Source organism: Acanthaster planci, linkage group LG13 (genome assembly GCF_054643075.1).
Source record: "Acanthaster planci isolate LZ-2023a linkage group LG13, COTS_SCS, whole genome shotgun sequence".
Lineage (NCBI taxonomy): Eukaryota > Metazoa > Echinodermata > Asteroidea > Valvatida > Acanthasteridae > Acanthaster > Acanthaster planci.
The window spans coordinates 9,797,315-9,819,652 of NC_141789.1; the positions used below are offsets into that span (position 1 = coordinate 9,797,315).

Here is a 22,338-nt window from a genome sequence, read left to right on the forward strand (position 1 = left end):
AAATCATGAAAATGAACACCTTCTCACAGGGGAGGGGGGAAGGAACAGCAAACAGCCCCCCAAAAATCAGAAAAACGAGGGAAAATGTTCCAGCATCGGGGATTTATGGTGAAATCCATTCACATACATGACGTCATCGTCATGATTAGAAAATCCGAACTCATATATGTACACATCATCCTGTCTGAAGTGGTTCATGAGATTTAACCGTAGTAGCAAAAATGACCAAATACTGTATAGGGGCAGTACTTTCCAAAGTAGGAGATGACCAACTTGTGAAAACCATGTCCCATGGATTCAAATCAATGCAGGGACCTCACGGCTTTAGGCGTGGTACTGATAGTCAACCCTCAAAGAAAATAACACTGGATTTCACATGCTCATTGAAAGTCTAAAGTTCAAGGGTGGGGGGCAGGGGACGGTCGACTGGCATGCTGGGTGTGCCACTGTTTACATCTGGCCTATTTCACTAGTTGGCTACCAGAGTAAAATAAACAGTCGTGCATGAGGGTAAACATTTGATATGATTCAACTGGCACGTTGAAAAAAAAAGTGGCTTGGGGTTTTACAAGATTTCCTCGCAGCAGATATGTTCTGAATGTACATCCTGTGTGTGTGTGGGGAGCGGTGGGGAGGTTTCTCAGGCAATGTTTACATGCTGTTCATTGTTTGCTTTTTGGTGAGCGCTTCTTCAATATTGACATCGTCGCAATGTTTCAGGCCAAAGAGGAGATGATCAACACAGCCAAGGCGATCGCGGCCAACGGGAAAGTAATCTTCAGGTTTGCCCAGATACTGGCTGAACACTGCTTAGACGAGAGGTGAGTCAGTGTGGCGGGCAAAATGTTTTGTGTATTGATCTTTTTGAGAGGACTTATGCGACATTTAGGTGGAGTTGCTTTCATTGTCAGTCAAAAGGTTTCCTTTTGTTATAGAAAGCCAACGAGCAGCAAGTTTTTTTATCTGCTGGGGTTAACAGTAAGTGGGACTCAACATAAACCACGAAGTCAAAATTTGGCAAGGAACACATTCAATTAAATTTGACAAAAACACTACATGTACTTTTTCTGTTCTGGCTAAGCATACTTCCAGACAAACTAAGCTTTTAATTTGGCTTTGGCTTGGATATCTCAACTGTATATGGACTATATAGTTTCTGTGTACTGTAAGCAAGTTTCTTCATGCGCAGGGGTGCTTTACACCCAATCAGCCACCTAGTGCATCATAAAAAATAAAGAACTGCATAGGGGAGTAACCTGAGATTTGATGCACAGCATAACGAACCGGGGTCGGGGGTCATTCACCTCTACACCACAAGTTCCCTGTATTAGATGAATATCCAAGTCTGATCGAGGGGGAGTGGTGTGAGAATGTCCACTTCCTAGACCCACTCTAGAAAACCAGGGGTTGATGCTGTGTGCAAAGCAAAGGAGATGGCGCCCCTCCCTCCAAATGTGCGCACCGATAAGAAGCAACCTTAGTTTCCTATTGGCTGAACCAGTTGGAGTGACCACACAACGTGTTCACAGTACATGTAATGTGTGACGTAATTGTCACCCAAAGTTCTTTTACGTCTGTGCTCAGATGGTGCACTGATTGGGAGCCGATCAGGCCATTTACTGCCGGTACATTGTTTTTTACTCAGGGTTGGAGGTGATCTGCTGCTCTGCGCTGGGAACATTCCTTCCCTCTCCACCCAGCTGAGCATCATCGCCAGCGTCAAGACGGCTACGCCCGACGACGACACGGCGGACATCGTCCTGATGAAGAACGCCGACAACCTGATGCAAGCCGTGCTGAGTTCTCTCAAGGCCGCAGAGGCAGCATGCGTCAAAGTACGTGGCCAACCTGTCTCTGTTGAACTGTTGAGAGCTTAGTGTTTGGTCCAATGTAAACCGTACTTGATGCACATGTAAATCAGGTTCAATTCTGATATGGCTTGCCCCACATTTGGTGTGTTTGGCCAACATCAGGATGCTTTGATTCTTGGAGTGAGCTGAAAAAGGGAGGTTCACAGTGCCACTAAATTATTGTTAAGAGGGCTCAAGCCTACAGGAAAGTGCTCTGCTACAAGGTGATCATTCACATGCCCTGTTTATGTTTTCACAACGTCATCTTGCAACTCTTCCTTCCTGTCCCAACAGGGGAACTGTGATCGTTGTTTAGCTTTCTCTTGATTCTAGTGGTGACGGTGTTTTATTCCAAATGAAAGAGATACGATGTACGATGACTTGTAACCATTGCTTTGGTTGTCAGAAATTGCTAGATTTCTGCACTTGTGGCCAGATTTTGACATGGAGGTCACAGTTGAATCTTGTTGCCAAGCGCGGCATGGGTCTAATTCTTTACCCTCATGGTTTTTGGCCTTAGAATAATATATATAAAATATTGAGTGGTATTGTAACACAATTTACGTACCTTAACGTATGTTACGTAAATGTCTGAAAATGTTATGTCTGCCGGTGCTGTAAACTTCAAACTCATGCAAAAACAGCAGCTGCAAAGTTTAGCTGTTGTGAACGGTTTTGAAAAAGTGCTTTCAATGTTGGCCAACACTGCAGGGCCTGAGACCAGTCCTGGAAGGCAGTAAGGATGAAGAGGAGGCGAGAGCCCTGGCCACACAGTGGAGGTTGCGACTTGACCACCACAGGCAGATGGAGGCGTCCGGAGAGGGGGTGGATGCCCTTGGGCTCAGGAGGCTGGCCCGCAACGTCTCGGCACCCGCCCTGAGCCAGATCCTTGCCCAGCGCTGAGGCAAAGCCAATCGGATCATATTCCGGACATGGCCTGCAGGACTGAGTCAGATCGAGTATTTGATCACTCAAGTTTCAACCTGAAATTCAGTGGAACAGTTTGTTAGGCAGCAAATGTTCGCTAAGCCAAGCCTCTAGAGAAACGATTCATGAAATTATGCATTATAACCATCGGACGCAGCCCTAATAGTTTCTATTTAGATTAAGTTTTAAGGAAGGAATTTGGTTACGAAGAAACTGACTTTTTTTGCTTTGTATTTCATTTTATTGCACCTACGAAGATTCTAAGTGAAAAAAAGATATTAGAATATTTGATAATTGATCATATATTCGAATGTATTTGAATATTTGTGTATTTGACACAGGTTGTATGGCCTCCATTGTTCTGTTTGACACAATCAGTGAATGTGCACAGTTGTTGTGCACTCGCCCAACAGTCAATCCTGGAGAAAATCTCCCAAGTTCAGTTCCCATTTCCAAAGCAAACCCCGGCACTTTGTGTTTAATGGGAATGTTGACAGGCCTCAGGAATACTAGTGAGGTAGATTGCTTGATGTCAGGAACTGGTTCTAGATTAGGGGACTGGGTACTTATATTATACATTGCAAATGGCTGGGAAACCTCCCTCGTTTTGATTTCTCTGTGAATTTTTGAATGGGTTCCGGCACGGCTACCTGAGCCTCCGTGTTTTACATCAGTAGTTACCTGGAGATGCAGCCTCTGCCATGGAATGTGCATGATCTCAAAGTACGCAAATCTGGAAATTCTTAATTAGGCTTGAAGGCTTGGAGGGGGCATACATGGAGGAAACAAAATTGTCCCAATGTGGTGATGCAAATTCCAAGCCGAGCTGGAGTAATGTTAGTCAGTCTATGGATACATGTTTTGGATCCAAATAAGCACTAACTTTGTGGAACGTTTTAAAAGGTCTGTGCGATGCATTCTTTGGTTTAAAGAGTACGCCTAAGGAAAACAGGTTTTCTCTAATTTCATCTGTTCAAATAAATATGGAAGCATCCAAGTCGAAAGTAGTGTCATTTGTCTTCAGGGCTCAACTTTATAACAGGCTAAAAAGGGCGTTTGTTCTGTTTATGCCAAAATGCGAATTCTGAATGTAGATTACGTCATTCAGAGAAAACAGAAGAAAACGAGGGGAACCCTCGCCCAGTGTTCAAAGTGGATATTATCAACCCTTGTGTATGTCAAGCAATGCATGTAGCCATTATTTGACAAGCACAGGGGTTTATCCAAATGACACTGCATTCGATTTGGATGCTTCCATACTTATTTGAACAGATAAAATCAGAGAAAACAAGCTTTCTGACAGGTGTTCTTTAAATCTTTAAAAACCGTTGAAAATGCACCTTTGTGTCTCAAGTAACCTGTTGTTTGCTGTTTTCAAGGGTGGTTTGGTGCCTTTGGGGGTTTTATGCTAATGGGATTCCATATTGAGGAGTAAACTGTGGGGCAGTGTGAGGTTGTACAAAAAGCACATTATAAGAATAATTCATGAACAGAGCCCTTTGAGTTCTGAATATGTGCTGAACTTTAAATGGGTACACTATTTTTGAGTAGAAAAAAGTACAAACCTTTTGTTGTGCTTTCATTTTGTACAGTTGACATCTCGAATCAGAATTTATATTTCTAACTGTATTTATCTCTTGGGAGCAAATGTTTATATTGTCTCAACACATTTTTGTCTATAAATGCACTCCCACATTTCGTTTCCAGAATCTAGGTAATAAACTCATGGAAATGAAATGTACTGTTTTCACTATGCTGAGGGCATACATACAATGAGAGATGATATCCTTAGTTGAAAAGAAATTTAAAAAGGAGTGGTGACCATGTAAGGCCTAAAGGAAGGGTATGTATAATGTGATGGTTGTACACGTAAACTGGCCCGTCATAATTAGTCATTTGAATGTATTGGACATACATTTGAACGTGAACGCAAAAATGAAGGGATTCTAGACTAGCCTACTTTTCTGTAACTTTTTATTTTTTACTGCTGACCTATTGCAAATTTACAGGCACAACCTTCAAGGCACACAAAGATGATTCAAAGAATATTTATCAACAACATTTTACCTATGCCCAAACAAAATATGTAATACTTCTTTCGGCTTGTCAAAGACAAGGTGTTAAAGTCGTAAAAAAAAATCTTGCATTTCAGACGCGTAGATTTAAGAGCCAGAGACACACAGCTGTGCGTGTATAATGCAGTGCAAGCTCTGTGGTTGAGGTCAATTATCGGGTATTGCCGAGCATTGCAGCTGGCTAACATTCTATAGTCGTAACCAGCGACTGGGCTGTAGCAGCGCATGAAGGGATGCGTGCGTGACAACGGTTGTCAAGGCAACGTTACGCTGCGACTAATTATATCTTAACGATTTTTGAACTCCCAGCGCTGTACAAGGTCGGGTCAATTTTGCGAGCCTTTTCTTACGTACTGATGCATAATGATGTTGTAGGTTTTTTGGTGTTAAAGAAAACTTCTCTGGCTGGGTAAGTATAAAACTCATGGCTGTCCATGATACTGACGTATTCATTTCAAATTATGATACGCCGTATTCGTAAGAGTCGCACTGGACAAAAAACGGCAGTAACAGCCTACTTCATTTAAACGGTAATTCACATGAGCGCCTGGAATGTTGGCAGTAACACAAAGGTCGAAGGATACGAAACTGCAGCTCACATCACGAAAAGGAATATCGAAACCAAATTTCAAGCCTTTTAAAATCGCTTTTCAGTTTGTGATGTTCCGAACCTATAAGTCAAGATTTGTTATTGGGTATGGCACTACTTAAAATGACTATCCCGAAAGAATTTGAGTCTGATGTCCCCTAAATACTTGCTGAATTATCTAATTTTCCTAGACTAAACTGAATCAGTGTTGTCTCCTAGTTTACAACATACTGAATAGAAAACTGTCTCTGTTGAGAGGTCGTGTCACACATATGCGATGAATAATCAAACACAAAGTTTTCCATGAAAGAAAGTTGTATTTTGAGGCTAATGGTGGCTAAAATGAAGGACACATGCCTCATCTATTCCCACACACAAGTAAAGATAAATTCTTCAAACCAACCCACACTTCTCATCTCAACTAATCACTCTATCCCTCTAATCTCTCAAAACATTTGCAGACTACAAGGTCACTTACTATAACTCTGAAAATTGTAAGGATTGTGTACATCAAACAACAAATATACATCAGAACAATAAATATGAAATTAATATACGTTGCACTTTTTCCCAACATGGACGGATAATGTGGGATTAACATCACTGATGTTAAGCTTCTTTTTGCATTTGAAAATAAGACCTTTTTATCACCTGCCGACTTGACAAGCTGGACTGCCTCTTCTCATTCCTTTACCCAATCAAATCGGTATGAGAATCGCCATTTTGTTGTGGTGGTTATAATCAACTTTTGAGTTGAACCAAGACTAGGGGCCTACATCTGACCGGGTTTCATTTCAGACCGGGGCGGCTGCACAGACGAATCCAGTAACCATGGTAACGATATCACCAGCCATTTGCCCCCTCCCCACCTCCGCCAATGGCGGCAGGCAGTGTGCTAACTTGAGAACGGAGCCGCTGTTCCGTGACAGTCGTCTCGCACAAACGCCCAAAAGCAATGCACCATTGAAGGGCGCCATCGGGCATGTCCGGTGACAACGTTGCTGGATGGATTCGTCTAAAATAGCATACACCTTGACTCACATGTGAGCCATTTCAAACCTCGGCTTTGTTTCCGTGCGGCTTTGTATATGGGCTGCAGAAAAGAATGAGCATCCTTTTTTTTCTTTCATTTTTTTTAAATGTTAGGGATCAAATGAAAATTTTTCACTCGGCTTCACATGAGTAGTGAGCCTGAGGGTTCAGACACATAACTTTAATAGTCCGGAGTCTCCATAGCGGGGGAAGAAACCTCCCTTTGGAAAACCTCAAATTTCAAGAACAAAATATGGCATTCACCCCTCCAAATTGGTCCCTTTCAGACAATGTGACTTGCAAAATAATTTCAGAGACCCGATGGAGATTCACATCAGGATAATAATGAGAACTAATCTACAGCTATTTCAGCCCAGAAAGCTATTTTTTACATTTATCATTTACACAAAATACCGAAATATCAATAACGTGAACCATTTGCACAAGGAAACCTGAAAATCAGTACAAAATTGTTTACAGATAAAACTTGATGATATAATTTATAAGTACATACAGTTTGCTCACATTTAAATATTTAAAATCACACTTTATGTTACAAGTCGCAATCATTTTATTGTTATTTTTTATTGGGTTTTGGGGCCCCCATATTTCTACGATATTGCAATTTGTCCGTGCGATAACTGAAATGAGGAAGCCTCAGAGCTGAAAGTAGTTAGGCAAGTCCTTTCGTCAACGGTCTAACAGACTCACTGTATGTACTTCTTTTTACTCTTGTACGGAGTGGAATTTTTAAAAACCGCGTTCTTGAACAAAAACCAGTAGAGACTCGTTCATTTTAATATGATCAAAAGGTATATTAGTGGAATCACTTGGTACCAAAAGTGTGCCTAAGACAGACAAATTGAAGATTTTGAATGCACACTGATCCTATGCACTGACGTCACATCACTCATTATCCTTCGCAGCCTGCCATCTGAAATGTCAGATGAACGATTTGAACAATGGCTTTCGTGGTGTGTTCATCCTTAGCTATACGCTTTGGACGTAGCCGTTAGCTATGCTGAGTCGGGCCATTTTCACAAGCAGCTCCAGCTGGTGGTCGCATTTGGCTTTTTTTTCAGTTATGACGTCGGAAACATTTTTTTATGCGCTCCTGAACGGAATCGTCCTCTTAAAACTTGAAGTTTCTTTTTAAAATCGTCTTGAATAAAGAATTGGAAAGAAATTGGAATTTCTTTCACAGACAAGAATAATTAATAATCACATTCAAGAATGACACAGAAGAGAAGAAACTTCTTTTTTGTGACAAAAACAAACGCCAAAATGGAACGAACGCGATTTGAGCCAAATTAACAATGCCCCAGTGACCTAAACCACCCATCACGTCAGATAAGAAAAGTAAAACCTCGTGATGTTATACCCGAAATCACGCAAAACATCAAACTCAATCACGTGACATTGTGAGTGCTATTGCTGTACAACATAATGCACTTGTCTTGTACACGTAAATGGACCCATTGTGGCATTAACGATGGCTTCGGATCATGGGAAATGTGTGACGTCAATGCAAATGATCTTCAGGCTTTCCACCACGTTCTAGAGGTCGTGCACTACCTGATTCTAACATCACAACCCCCTAAGCACCATTTACTACTTAAAGGTTCCACGGAATTTGGGCTTAGAGTTGCCGCATGAAGTTGTTCCGGCAAAAATAATAATGTACGTATAATATACTCATGCATAGACATGCTGAGAAAACAACTGTGCCAAAATTGCGCTCCTCGTCACATTGCTAAGGTAGTTTTCAAAAAAAATTTGCTTTTGGTTAAAGTTGGCTCACGGTTGAAAGCACGACATACTCGTAGCAAACTTGCCAGAAATTCTACGACGTGAATGTGAGGTATCCCCTTTCGTATCGTGTGGACGGATTTCTAAAGATTTTCTTTGAGGCTGACTACAGTTCTCCGTCTGGATCGGCCCATCACGAGAACAGGTCTCGCCAGGAATCCATTTCGTGAACTGGATTACACTCCGGCGTACCGAGACACGACTAAATCAAACAATTGCACTCCACCATTGAGTTACCGTACGCTTCTTTAACGTTTTTGAAAAGCTTGTTCAGGAAATGAACTTACTCTACACCACACGCAAAGGTTCAACGAACAGTGGCGCATGAAGGCCTTTGACATATATGGCGGGTTTCTTAAACTCTGTACACCCCACCTCTGCCACCATCACCACTCCCTTTGAAAAGGCGAGTATTCAAACAGCCGTCAACCTTGGTATTTGCTTTCATTTTACAACAATAGACACTGTTCACAAAGAAACATCCCTATTATATAGCCAAACACTTAATCAAACGTCCGTCATAGAAAACCCAGTGTCAGACAAGACTGAGGTTAAAAAGTGGCCCTTGGGTACACACCACCGCTGTACGGTTATGTACGACTCAATTTTCCTCGCTGGCGTAAACATGGGGAAAAAAAGAACTTCATCTGCCTGTGTTAATCTAAATGTGACAAAACAACAGTCAAGGGCCATTTTCAAATCTCATTAAAAACAAAACACGTGCACGTATTTACTGTTGGAGGTGAGGCGTAAGTCAACGGGGTTCCTCTAGCGCAATCCCGTTTAATACAAAGCCCAGGAGTAGTCGTAACTATTAAATGGCAAGTGGTTTTAAGCTGCTTTTTCTGAAAGGAAAACAGCTTCCAGAGATCCAATAATTTGGAAGGATGTAGGCTTCCATAGTTAAGGACCATGGGACATTGTCAAAGCTCTGTGAAATTGTTCTTGATTTAAGGTACCGACAGCAGCTGTGTGTCATAGAAGGAACAAGCGGCAAGGTGGGATAAGTAGAGCTTGATGCTCACAGTAGTGAAGCAGTGGGCGCGTACATTTGTGCAGGAAAATGGGGGGTGCAGATGGGGGAGTGACTTGCTAGCCATAAAAATTTGAAAAGTGGGGTGGAGATGGCTTGTGAAGAATTTTGGGACTTTCCAACGACTAAAATGCATTCAGTATCACTCAAAAAGGGAACTAAATCTTCAAAACCCATAAATTATGCCGCTCTGATGTAACATTCTGCAAAAATTTGATACATATTACAGATGTACATGTACATCAATATTACGAACATCGACCTCTTTGTAGAGATTCATATTATGACTCTATATAGAGGTCGGTGTTCGTTAACCGTTTCTGCCAAGCAACGCAATTTAAATAAGAGGTAGCCACGATGAGGCTCGGTATGACCCGCTTACAAAAAGTAAATATTTTGTTTTGTTTTTAGCTATTGGCGCTCACAGGACGTGATCCTCGCGGCTCGAGCAGTTTATTCGCCGGAACATACAGAACTTATTCGGCTTAGGAAACCCAGCAAACTTTACAAACAAGAAAAAAAAATAAGCTAACGATGCTCGGAAGAGTGTCAAGTGGGGTCCCGACAAAACGGGGACTCCAAAAGCAAATACGTGTACACCGAACGAGACACACCTATCACCCCGATTAATTCAGCCAGTTCAATGTCACTTGTGTCCACACAACACCAGCTGGTTCACGGCCACCCCAAACAAGAACCTTGCCAAGCTCTGCTGATATCATTCGCCTCGTTTCCAGGTAACACGAACAGTGGCGCGGAATTCCTGACCTGTACAAAGAAAATACACAAGAGAATAAAATATCAAAGGTCCCGACTGCAAATTTCGGTGGTTTATCTTGTGAAGGCGGACATTTTATTCAATTTATAACCAATAATAAATAAAACAACGTCGGTTTATAATACAAAGACAAAAGCGAGGCAATACTCTTTGGATGGCCTGCGCGCTCACGGTTGCTATAGCGCGACAGACAATAACTACGACGCAAGCAAAAGGTGAGTGCCTTGTCAGACGAGCAGAGGTCACGTGAAGCACGACATTTCCGGCTATTTCTAAAATGATTTTTTTTATTCTAAGAAAGAAACATTCGTAGGGCATGTAGTGACGGTTATTTAATCTCACGCAGGCTTCCTGGAGAAAGGGGGAACGAATATGTTACCGTGTGGCTGAACATTGCTTGCCCGATATCACCGAATCTGTAGCATACTATGGGTTGATTTTTCCCCAACGAGCAGTACATGCATCGGCCGTGACACACATTATGTCCATCACCCTTAAGGGTTAATGCTATGTTTTGTTTTGATAATGTAGCTCTTGTAACTGCTCTTTTGTGTCTCATCAACACAAGTTACATTTTCAAGTTTTTGTGCCATTTAAGGGCGTTTTGGTGTTTGAGCCAATGCAACGGGCCAAAGTGCCCTTTTTTAGTTAGAGTGGCCAAACAGTTGTCAGAAGGTTTCTGATATTTACGAGGTATAGAAAATTGAACAAAAAAATGTTCTCCAGTAAAATTTACTTCATGGGTTCTTTAACCTTGTACTACAACAGCAATTTCAGGAAAAAGCGACGAGCTGCCTAAGGGAAGGGTAGATGCAGACGAGCCGAGTCTACTCACAACAAACTAATGTATGAATTCCATTCCATGATTGATTGCGGTACACGCAAATTATGAATACGAAGCAGATAAGTGCGTGCGGATCTTGCAGCTCGAACTTTGACTTTGCACAGCACGGACTCAAATTTATGGATTTCGAGCGCCCTAGGAGCAATTCCATGCGTTCTATGACTTTAATTTCTGCCAACACCGCACAGGTGAAGATACCAATATCCATTACAGATATAATGTATATTTCTTTACCTGAGATTACCACTGCTGCTCCAAGATGAACAGCAACGGAATGAAGAATTGTCTCACATTCTGTCCGTTTTTTACATTTTTGTCAAAAACACACTTCTGCAATATGCCATGCACTGATAGATACCGTAGAGCCTGAAAGTAAAAGGTCACTCAGTGGGCTTCCGGAACCCTCGCGCTGTCCACCTATCACGTTTGATAATTTTTAAAGGAATGATTCCTAAATGAAACCACCCCAAGAAACACTCATGTCGGAATTTTCCCTTTGTCTTCGTCAAGTAACATTTAGGAAAAGTCACCTGGAGATGGGTAAAAAACGAATTTCATTGACGACCTTTCACTTCCGGCAGTATCGTTCCTAGGTCTCCTTGTTCATGCACGTTTGTTTTCACTGCCCGTGCTTACGTGGAAACGAGATAGTGCAACGTTGCAAAGATTTACCTATCTATAGTCGATGGACTCTAGATTCAGTCGAGTCGACCTGACGCAGTTCTTGTCAGCAAAGGTCACGTTATACATTATAATCTTTCGTGAAAGCAGGTTATTGCTTTCAATTTATTTCGTCATAAATTAAAAAATCCTTAAGATATTTTGGTCTGTTTTTATTTTGGCTTTACCGACAGACTTACCATGAAGTATAATTCCGTAACTGCTCATCTACGTACGAGACCACCGAATTGCACTCTTCTTCATGTATTTTAAATTTTTGGAAGTGAAAAGTCAGTTTTTGGCAGGATATTTCTCTTTAAGGTCAGGTGAATTTTCAGTTTCCATAAATTGAAATGCTAGCAAATACTCCACAAAAGGCCTTGTTACGAGTAGACATTTTAAGAAGAAACTGAACGAAGAAAAATGTAGAAATTCTAAAATATTTGCACGTTATTTTTCCTATCCAAAGGTTCCGGAAGCGCGCCATCAGGGGTCAATTTTCAGGCTCAGTTAGGGTCAAATATATCTATACGTTCAAACAAATCTACATATACATTGTACACTGTACATGTACCTCATTACTATGGAAATGCGTGTTCCTTTCAGAACGTCGTTACAGTGCGATTCGAGAAAACGAAAGACATTTCAAAACGTAAGATGTGAACAACCTAACCTATCTTAATGAACTAACTTATTTAAAGACCTACACGATTAAAGACCAAATCCGACCAAATCAGATTTCGGTGAAGTGGTTCTATTCAAAAGCTGTTTAGAGGTCAACTAAGGAAAACAACTTCTTTTCAAAGTAGGAGATATTTTTTTGCAAAAATATACGGCTCAGCATACGGGCAAGCAACTTTGAAGCAGGTTCCATTTTAGACTTGAGATCTCGTTGTGCTCTGTTATATACATGTACAAGTGATATCAGAACATATTTGCTTGTTATGTCGATGAGCAAAGGACTTGATCACAAGTCTAGGTGGCATATCGAACTGTTTGGTAAACGAGCGGTGAGAACACACATAACGGGATGGATCGATAGTGTCTTTATAAAGGACTTACGGCAATCTTCGGCAGTGTATTGTGCACATATTCTGCTTTTATGGTACGCTTACTGCAACAACAGGCTTCATTCTATAGGCCTGCTGGTTAAACCTTGGAACAAAAAGCGTTACAAAACAGTGGTAGCACATCTTCTGGGGAATTTTAGGGACCTGGGTAGAGAACTAGGGCCCAGCTAGTACGGAACTGCAGACCACAGCCATATCTGCGGCAGTCTCATACTGCGGTTTGACAAGCAAAATCGTGTCATCACCTCAACTTAACTGACTTAGACCAGTCAGACGATTTACACTTTATTTAGAAACAGGCTTTCTAAGCTATCACCCCGCCATAAGGGGATCGAGTTTTCTTTCGAGTTGACCGTTGAGATATACGCATCGAATCGGCGAGGTGAAAGAAACATTTATCACTTGCAAAGCCACCTCCTACAAGACGTTGTTACTAAATTTTGAAGTCGTCAACTTTCCTGACTAGGATTCAGCGCATCAATAGGCGCAAGGCCTTGCAAGGCGACTAGTGTGACCCTCGGCTTAATTGTTATTGTGAGGATAGGGCCTACATGTAAATGTTTCGAAGAAATGTCGAGAGGAAATAGCTAGCTAAGCTTGGAGAAGAGACCCTGAGTAAACCAGATCTGCTCAGAACAAGCTTTTCCTCCCGGAGAGTTTCATAGCAAGGTAATATTTCACATCAAAGTGGGCCCTATAGGCCTATGTACAAGGACTTTCACTGTGCAACACGCCTTGGACAAGTTAATGCAACCATGGAGGAATAAAACACATGATGCAACACTGTTCGCATTTGGGGCCCATAAATTGTCAAATGTCAGAGAAAGGCGTGTTGGCTACAGCCGGCTAGGCTAGATCCCTCATGCCCCAAGGAGAGAAACTTGTCCCGAAACCGAAAGGTCACACCCCCATAAGGCACATAGCACGTCGTGTCAAGATAATGGCTTTTGACAAAAAATATTGATTTGCAACAATAAGTTTGTATTTTGTCCTTCCACTAAACCAGCATCAGAGATATTTTCTACCTATGAATAAGAATTATGATCAGTGTCCTTGCGAGTATGAGACCTCAATATCTGCACGTGCAGAGAAAGGCTAGAAAACATCCCTTGCTCGTCCTCGATCCTATGTCGATTGGGGTTGTTGACACATCGTCTCCCATTTAAATGCCACCTATTGTGTGTGACTGTGGGAACCATTGATGTTGATGACGTCAACCGGATAATGATGCACATCATTCGACAAGGGATACTTAAAAGGTCCACCTGTTGAGAATAGACTTAATGCTCAGGGTTGTCAAAGACCATCTACGACCACCAAGACTATACCCTTCAAGATGCTTGATTGCACAGACATGGAGCTTTTCTTTCCTTCACACAGTTTTCCAGGGGTTCATCCTGCACGCAGGGGTGGGCTCTGACCGTGCACTCGCACACGAGTCGAACATGTGATCGTGCTCAAGGCATCGCACTTTCGGGGAGCAGCATGTGTTGTATATGCAACTTCACCATTCACAGAGAAAAATGCGCCATCCTGCGAGGGTTGTATTTTGTTGATAACAATGAGAAGTTTGACAAAACCAAATCTGGCATCTCAGTTACCAAGGAGATGCATGGTGATTCTTACTTTACAGGGCCCAACGACAAATCCTCCTCGAGACAAACAGAATGGGCATGAGGCCTGTTTTGTAGTCCGATAACGACAACTTGCCGAGTAACCTGGACGTGAAGAAATAACTCAAGGAAATGCAGAAGCACCAATTTGGAGGATTAATGGCTTGTTTTTTGTTCCTACGTCTACTGCAATCTAAACGAGTGGCAACGACAGTTTCAGGAGTGAACATTTTACATTAACTCGAGCAATACGGGTGTTTCACAGAAGGGCACCTCCAAGAGTTTGCAACGCGTTGACCAATCACTTTGCGCGAAATCTTTCGACCCAATGCGCGTTTGGAAAGGGTCGACAGATTTTGCGCTCTGTGATTGGTCAACGCGTTGCGATCTCTTGGAGGCGTACTATGTTGTGCATGCGCTTAACATTTTGTATGTGTGTCCTGTTGAAATAAATTTATGCAATGAAATATCATTATTCAGATCATACTGAGCGTCGCTAGCTAAAGATCTCGACTCTCGTGAAGTTGTGGTCTTTCAGAACACCCACCAAGTCCTAGACACTGCAATAACGATGGCATCTTATTAGAAATTAACTTGACAACATGGAATAATGAAATGAAAAATAATCACAACCCAACAATGCCTTCTTCAGGGTATCTTTCTGCAGGAATAGAACCTGTAACAAGCACATCAATGCAACACACATTTGATCCAGAGATTAGGTAATGACTCGCCTGACTGAACATTTCATAAGAGAGATGGAGAATTGTGAGGATTTATGCTGGTGTAACTAACTGAAACTTGGTCCCAAGCTCCTTTTGCCCCATTGTCCAAAAAGACTGATTAGTCGGCCTTCCATGACCGTGTATAAATAAATAACATATCATTGGAAAGAGAAGATAGGTGGCTTTAAGGTGCTACTACTCACTTTGGTGTAAAGCTAACACAATTTTCACAAACTTGAACAGATATCTTGCTGCCTTTTTTTGGTACACAATGTATAAACGGGTCAAATCCACGCCTATAAAACGAGAAAATGTTCCATGATAAATCTATCAAAACTGATTATTTAGTTGGTAGGTATGAGTTCTTGAATAAATGAAGTATAAACATCGACAATGACTCTGGGCTGTTGCCCACTCGGTAGTGCCGCGACTGAAATTTTAATCTGCAATATTACAACGAGTTTGTTCAAGTAATCTTGTATTTGGTCAATCCATTTTTCACACATTGCTTGACTCATTATCTTGTTATTCAGGTCGACTTAAATCCAGAGATAACGACTCCCATGAAGTTTGAACTGGCATAGTTGTTTCCTCGGCCCATGCAAACAATGCACACGGTTGTTCAAATGGATTTTAGACTTGAATGTTTCATTTCTAATGGGCTTTTTATGTCCTTCTGTGTTTTTACGAAAAAGACGCAAAAACACAGCGATTTGCTTGGAAACTGCAAGCAAAGTAACACTTCCAGATACACCTGCAATTTCGTTATATTCACCATGAAATATACCCAAGACGACGGGTTAATTTTGTTATATTCACCATGAAATATACCAAAGACGACGGGTTGTATTGATAGTTATGAAATTATTAAACCTCCGAGATTAACAGCAAAGTTCAAACTACCAAACAGAAAGACTTTTGGGATTAACACTATTCATAATGTTTTCGAATTTAGTGTGGGGTGTGTTTGCACATTTCGGCACTGGACAATCTTTTGGGCTAGGCTACAGAATGGAATCCTGTCTGTTCCGTCGTTATTTTGCCAACATTAGTGGAAGTCACCATTAGCCATTTAGTTGATACGTTTTTGTTTCTTTCTTTGCTTGTTAGCTGTCGTGTTAGTTTGTATTAAAGTGAAGCTCGTGAAGGCTCGTAGATTACGTCTTTTATTTGAAAACGATTCTTGACGCAAAAGTTTAAAACAATAGCTGGCAACGAACTACGAGCCTTTTTAAATAAAAATTACTTTGCGTGCGGACTGACTGTAATTTGACATCCCACAGTGTGTATTTTCATGCCCCTCACAACGTAGACCAGAAATACGTAAAATTTGTTGTTTTGTTCGACGCGAATCGTACCATCTAGTTTTTTCTTATACATCATCGCGTAAGTTATTTTGTCATAACTTGTTTTCCCAGAGCTTAGTCTTACGCTCTGGAGAAAGCACCTCACGCATAAGACTCATGAGCCTTGCCCTTCAGCGCAGGTTTGAGTTCTTAATAAGTCGGAACTGGATAAACAAAATTCCTTCGACTTCGAGGGAGACCACAGCCATTTTTGTTTGATCAGAGGTGAACATCGACTCGCACTGCGCGGTATTTGAACAGTCGCGGTGGCACACAATGCACGTCAACGGCATTGCATGCAGTATCGTACTGATACCAGAGTACACATGCACAAGGGAAAAAAATGGAAATGGTTGTGTTACAACCCAGCATGGGCATAAATCCAGGGGGGGGTATATACCCCCCACACTTTTTTGAGGTTGGGCGATGGTCTATACACCCACACACTTTTTTTGTGATGAGCACATACAATTAAGCTGATTATGAAGAACTTTTAGGATTTCCCACAGACTATAGGGTTTGCAATATCACTAAAAGGAGACAAAATCTTTAAAAGCCATAAATATACCATTCTGATGCAAGATTCTGCATAAATTTGATACACATTACAGATGTACATCATTATCATGAACATCGCCCTCTATATAGTGTATATGGTGTAGCCACACACCCCCCTCGCTTTTTCAAATTTCCATGGCCAGGCAAATCATCCCCTCACCATTTCTCCATCCCCCAATTTCCAGTACTGATTTATGCCACTGCAACCCAGTTATGACTACGGTCCCAACTGTGGTTCAGACGATTCAATAGTGGTCCACAGACGGTCCAACTGCAGCACTATATTTTGGGCTCGTCAAACCGCAGTTTGGGATCGTCCCAGTTATACTTGTTGAGACCTAAACTGGCGCAACAATAGCATGTAATTCTCATCATTCTAAGTCACCTTTTCCTTTGATCATAGATTTATCAACTTAGGTCTGATTTCGTGTAAATTCATTCAAGAATTAAATGCCATAAAAACAATTGACAGTGCATGGAACAAAAAATCCACGCACACATGTAATTCTTAGTAATTGCATGCAGTATCGTACTGATACCAGAGTACACATGCACAGGGGAAAAAAATGGAAATGGTTGTGTTACAAACCCTAAGAATGCAACTCTCCACTGCTACTTTACTCAGAGGATTAAATTCTTGCTCATTAATCGACATGGTAATGTTGTCATTTTTACAGTTTGCGAAGTTCGGCCGCGAATTATAGTTCAACGAGTAGTCAATTGCTTTTTAACAATACGCATGCGCAATTCACTTACACTCGAACGACCCCAGTTGGCCTATTTGAAAAGTCTCATCGTTGCTTACATTTCACTGTTGGCTGCGATTGTCGCAGCGTATACGTGTTAATTGAAACCTCGTACAATTATTTTCATGTGAGTGGTTCCCTCCGTAATGATAAGTGAAATCGGTTATTGATAACCATCGGTGCGACCATGCCCTAAACCTGGTCCTAAATTGTCGACTAGATAGGCCAGACCATCCATCTTTCTGGCGGTGTTAGTCGAACCATGGTTAGCAGTAGTCGTCGCTCAAACTGCCTTGCTAAACGGGAGTGCGACTTAAGGTTTAAATTATTCACGGATATCAGAATTAAAAGCAACCATTCTGAAAAGGATTAAGAAGCCCCTTGGTAGTTAAAAAGTTTCCCTGTGCCTTCAATAAATAACGTTGTTATTGACGTTACTCTTAGTTACAGATTGCTTATATAAGTGTAAAATACATTTTGTTGCATTTGAATTTGAATGTATCAGTAAAAAAACCCAGATTTTTGCTTTTAAATATTAAACGTACACTTTTTTTTAATGTAAACGCATTTTATGCATTATATTATTTTATAGCTGTCCTGTTAATGTATTAATATGAGTGTCGATCTTAATGATAAATATTACAATATTGGAATTTCAGGCTAATCATGGTGAAAGACAGCAACAGGTGGAAAGGCTTGCGGAAGCACCCTGCAAGGAACGTATCTCTTACATGTATATGTAAGTGTGGTTCTGATAAGAACCGGGAGTATACTCAACATCGTCTGCTGGCGACGGACTGAGCACGCAGTCCAATACGTTGAGTATACTCCCGTTCTTTTCAGAACCACGCTTACTAATAAGAGGTACATTCCTTCGCATGGTGCTACCGAAAGCCTTTCCACCTATTATTGCAATATTATTGATGTTGTAAAGCTCCTTATAGCCCATTGGGAATAGGGTGCTATACATGGCACCGTAGCACCATACCTAGCAGTAGAGTATAACAATAATAACAATAAATAAATTATTGACATATTTCAATAGACTCACCTGTAAAGTTTAGCGGGGTGTGTTGGTTTCAGATTGGGGAATCGATCCTGGGGGCGTTTCCGGCTCCTGCGGGCGAGGGGTAACAACTGGGCTACGAGAAGGGACACCGTTTGGGGTACGAGGGGTACCGTTGTTGCGGCTGACTTTCAGCTCCCTGCTTGTGAGTGAGAGTTGAAAACTGGACGAAGAACTCGGCGAGCGCACACGGTCAGGGTCCGAGGACTTTCGTGGGGGCTCCGGGCTGTCTCCGTGATCAACTGCCGCGCGGATGTCCCAGCTCCCGCCCGTGTCCTCATCGCTGCTTTGCGGCACGGGAGTCAGGGGCGGCGGGTAGCGGGACTTGGTGGGGTCGTACTTGATCCGGGGATCCGCATGAAAGCCCTGTGGGAAATCCTCCGCCTTGTCCACATCGTTCTCCCGCTGCTTGTTCCCGATCTGCAGGCGCAGCCCCCCGGACGTGGCGAACAGGATTGGGACGTGGAAGGAGCGGCCTTGGGTTGACGATCGGCCGCTGCCGGAGGCCTCGCTCGCCCAGGAAGTGCGTACTCCAGGCTGGGCCAATATCTCTTGCCGGCCCGAGTCTACCATATTGCTCTTGTGACAGGCACAAACACTGGATAACTCCTCTCTCACTTCCGGAAAGCCTATCAAAACCACGAGAGGCACGATCCACGCGTAACAGAACCGCATCCACGTAAAGACAGTCTGGACCGGCGTGGAGAACACATTGTCCATGGAGTTGGGGTACTCCGAGTTGCTGTACAAGTAAACGGTTTGTAGGGCAAGATAGGGGCCTTCGAAGAGGCACCACAGAATTACCAGTGTCCCTACGGTCTTCGCTTGTCTGAGTTCGCGCCACAACTTGGACCGGCGGCCCAACCTGTTGGCGTAGCTCACCTCGGCGTTGAAGTTCTGCACGGTGGGCTTTTCATCCACAGCCACCTTGATGATGACAATATACATGGAGACAATGATAATGAACGGGAAAATGTAGCAAAACAACGAGAAAAACACCAGGTACACGTATCCGGTCCGCGAGGACACAGAGCAGAGGTAACAGTCCGGCAGATAGTCTGCTTGGATTACCCCGGCCACGATGACCAGAGTAAATGCTGTCCCGTGCACCCAGGCGTACCCTGTGATAAGACTAGCTTTAACCCGGTTCATTTTGCTGGAAACGTTGGGCCAGCGCACCGCCAGCAGCCGGTCGAGACTCAGCAAGGCCAAGGCCATCATGGTCTCTACGTTAATCAAACTCAGGACAAAGGCACTGAGCTGGCACATGAATTCGCCGTAGGGCCAACCTCCACTGGCGGCAGCCCCCAGCACGAGGGGCATGGTGAGCACGCCGTCGCAGAACTGGACAGCGCAGATGTTGCTCAGGAAGGTGTACAACACGGAGGTCTTCTCCAGGTTTTTGCGGGCGAGAGCGATCAGGCAACACAAGTTGCCGGCCAGCGCCATGAGGGCGAACAGCGACATGAAGAAAGCCGCGACCACCGCCACCGTCGAGTCTACTGCCGGTGTGGTCGTTGCACCTCCCGTAATCTCGGATGCGGATGGCACAGTACTGGTCACATCATCGAACACTGTTGCCATCGATGAAAAATTTACTGGTGTTCCCGTCACATCAACGGCATCGTCAGTCGCTGAAGTGTCACCGGTGGAAAAAACCCACCCGGTTGTTAGGTCCGTACCGGTAACCCCCCGGCCGGTTGTGGTTCTCGAAAGGTCTGTCAACAAACCTGTTGAGATGGCTGTGGTTCTTTCATTCGCTGCCATTATTCCTGGATCTGTCATTTTTACCAACTAATTCCCACAACACTATCAACATTAATTATTCGCGCACCTGGTGAAGTCTCCGTCGTTTGTGGTTGATCGAGCAAACACGAATAGCCACCATTTCCTGCACCTGGCGGTGTCAGTGGTATACCTTGCCTAGAAATGCCGCGAAACGCCACGACAAAATCGCGGCGTTATGTCCCGATCTCTCACCTCATGCTGCCGGTTGTGTCAGTCCACCTTTCAACGATCCATGCTGTCCACAATAACGAGAGAAAATGTCGGTTTTTACTGCAATTGCGTCCTTGTTTGGCAATCGAAATTAAAATTCTATTTGCATGCAGGTAGGCCTACTGTCTATTGACGACAACAATCCCGACAATGCATCGTCATGCGCACAGAGGATCCATTATACAACGTACGTGTAGACTATACGCCGTACCTGCCGGGTCGGAATTTGACCAGCGGCGCATGACAGGTTCACCGTAAGCTGTTCGGCGGCTGTTTGGTGTTTCACTCTCTATAGTGATGTTATCCGAGACGCACTAATTTGAGAATTGGGCATATACATGTGATTTGTATCGATAGTTTACATCAACAAGAAAACTGTAACGTATACGTTTAGGCGTACGTCCATAATTTAGAGGCACGGGCAATGCCAAGTCAAGTTTAGGCATGACCCGATATGAAAGAGGGCGCCCTTAAGATTGTTGAGAGCGTTGCCTTAGGATAACCGTACTGAGAAAAGAAGAAAGTGTTAGCTTGCAGGAACCAACTATTTGGCGTCGTTACAACTGTCTTGGTGATCAAAGCTGTATATAGAAAAAGTAACGCCAACTTCAGACTTCTGAACGAAAATGGCTGTTCATCATGTGCCCATTGCAGCATGCAGATATTGCGAATCGTTCATGTGCACTGATGCATAATCCGCCATGTTGAAATTGGTTCCGACAATTGAGGAATTCATGTCGCAACTCTGTCGGGTTGCAAACGGAGCTGTAATAGAAAGAGCAGCGCTAACTTCAGACTGCTGAACCGAAAATGGGTGTTCATTATTTGTCTTTTACAGCAGCACGCAGATATTGTGTGCGAATTGTCCATGTTCATTGATGCATAATCCACCATTTTGGTTCCTACAGTATAGACTCTCAAGTCGCAAACCTCTCTTGCTGTAACCTAAGAACCCTACCCCCATTGGCCGACGCTTGCCACTGTAGTTTCTCTCTTGCAACCAAACTGTTGTTTTTTTAATATACAATTTGTATAAGGCCTTAAGTCATGTCCTCGCTGTGTTTTAACTTGACCACAGTCCATGCATGCCGTTTGACTTGTCAAAAACTAAGTCTGCATTAAACGTAAGAACGTTGATAACCTTGAAGGATTTTAACTAAAAGTAGGCAGTTTATTTTAAAGAATTAAAATGGCAGTGAATCGACCGAGGGTGCATAACGTCTCAATGTTTAGAAAGAGAACAAAAATCATTGAGTGCTTTATGAAGTGATGTCCTACATTTTGGGACAATTAATGTTAAGGTTGTGGCGGGCAGTTTCTGGATCTTTTATTTGGCCAGGAGCCTTAACAGGATTGAGAAGTACATTGCATTTAATTGCAGAAGGGAGAATATCAGCAAGGAAGGAAGAAAAAGTTGAGTCTGTCCGCATTTTTTTTGGTATTATATAATACACTCAGAACGAAAATGCAAACCGAGTAAGTTAATTTTCTCTCATTACCTTGCTTCGAACTCTCCACTTACAAACAATTAGAAACGGTGGTTCACATTTCAAGGTAAGAAATGCTTATATACGTCTTCATTTCCCTGATGTATCAACAGGCGTGAATTCAGAGGAGAT

At 42.7% G+C, this 22,338-nt stretch overlaps 2 protein-coding genes across 3 annotated transcripts in view; one reads left to right on the forward strand and one right to left on the reverse strand.

The window, feature by feature from the left end:
• LOC110985085 (uncharacterized) overlaps positions 1–2,807 on the forward strand; it is a 35,962-nt gene extending 33,155 nt beyond the window's left edge. For both annotated transcript variants that reach the window (XM_087145090.1, XM_087145089.1), the window contains exons 27-29: positions 721–821; positions 1,646–1,835; positions 2,562–2,807. In XM_087145090.1, the coding sequence (XP_087001216.1) occupies positions 721–821; positions 1,646–1,835; positions 2,562–2,753 (483 nt within the window). In that variant the 3' untranslated portion in view covers positions 2,754–2,807. The remainder of the gene's footprint in view (positions 1–720; positions 822–1,645; positions 1,836–2,561) is intronic.
• A 1,927-nt stretch (positions 2,808–4,734) lies between these two features.
• On the reverse strand, positions 4,735–20,916 carry LOC110985086 (uncharacterized). The gene is made up of 2 exons (XM_022245836.2): positions 18,707–20,916; positions 4,735–10,083 (listed from the first exon to the last, which is right to left on the reverse strand). Exon 1 carries the CDS (start codon positions 20,504–20,506, stop codon positions 18,716–18,718), a length of 1,791 nt encoding a protein of 596 aa, XP_022101528.2. The 5' UTR covers positions 20,507–20,916; the 3' UTR covers positions 4,735–10,083; positions 18,707–18,715.
• Positions 20,917–22,338: the final 1,422 nt, after the last annotated feature.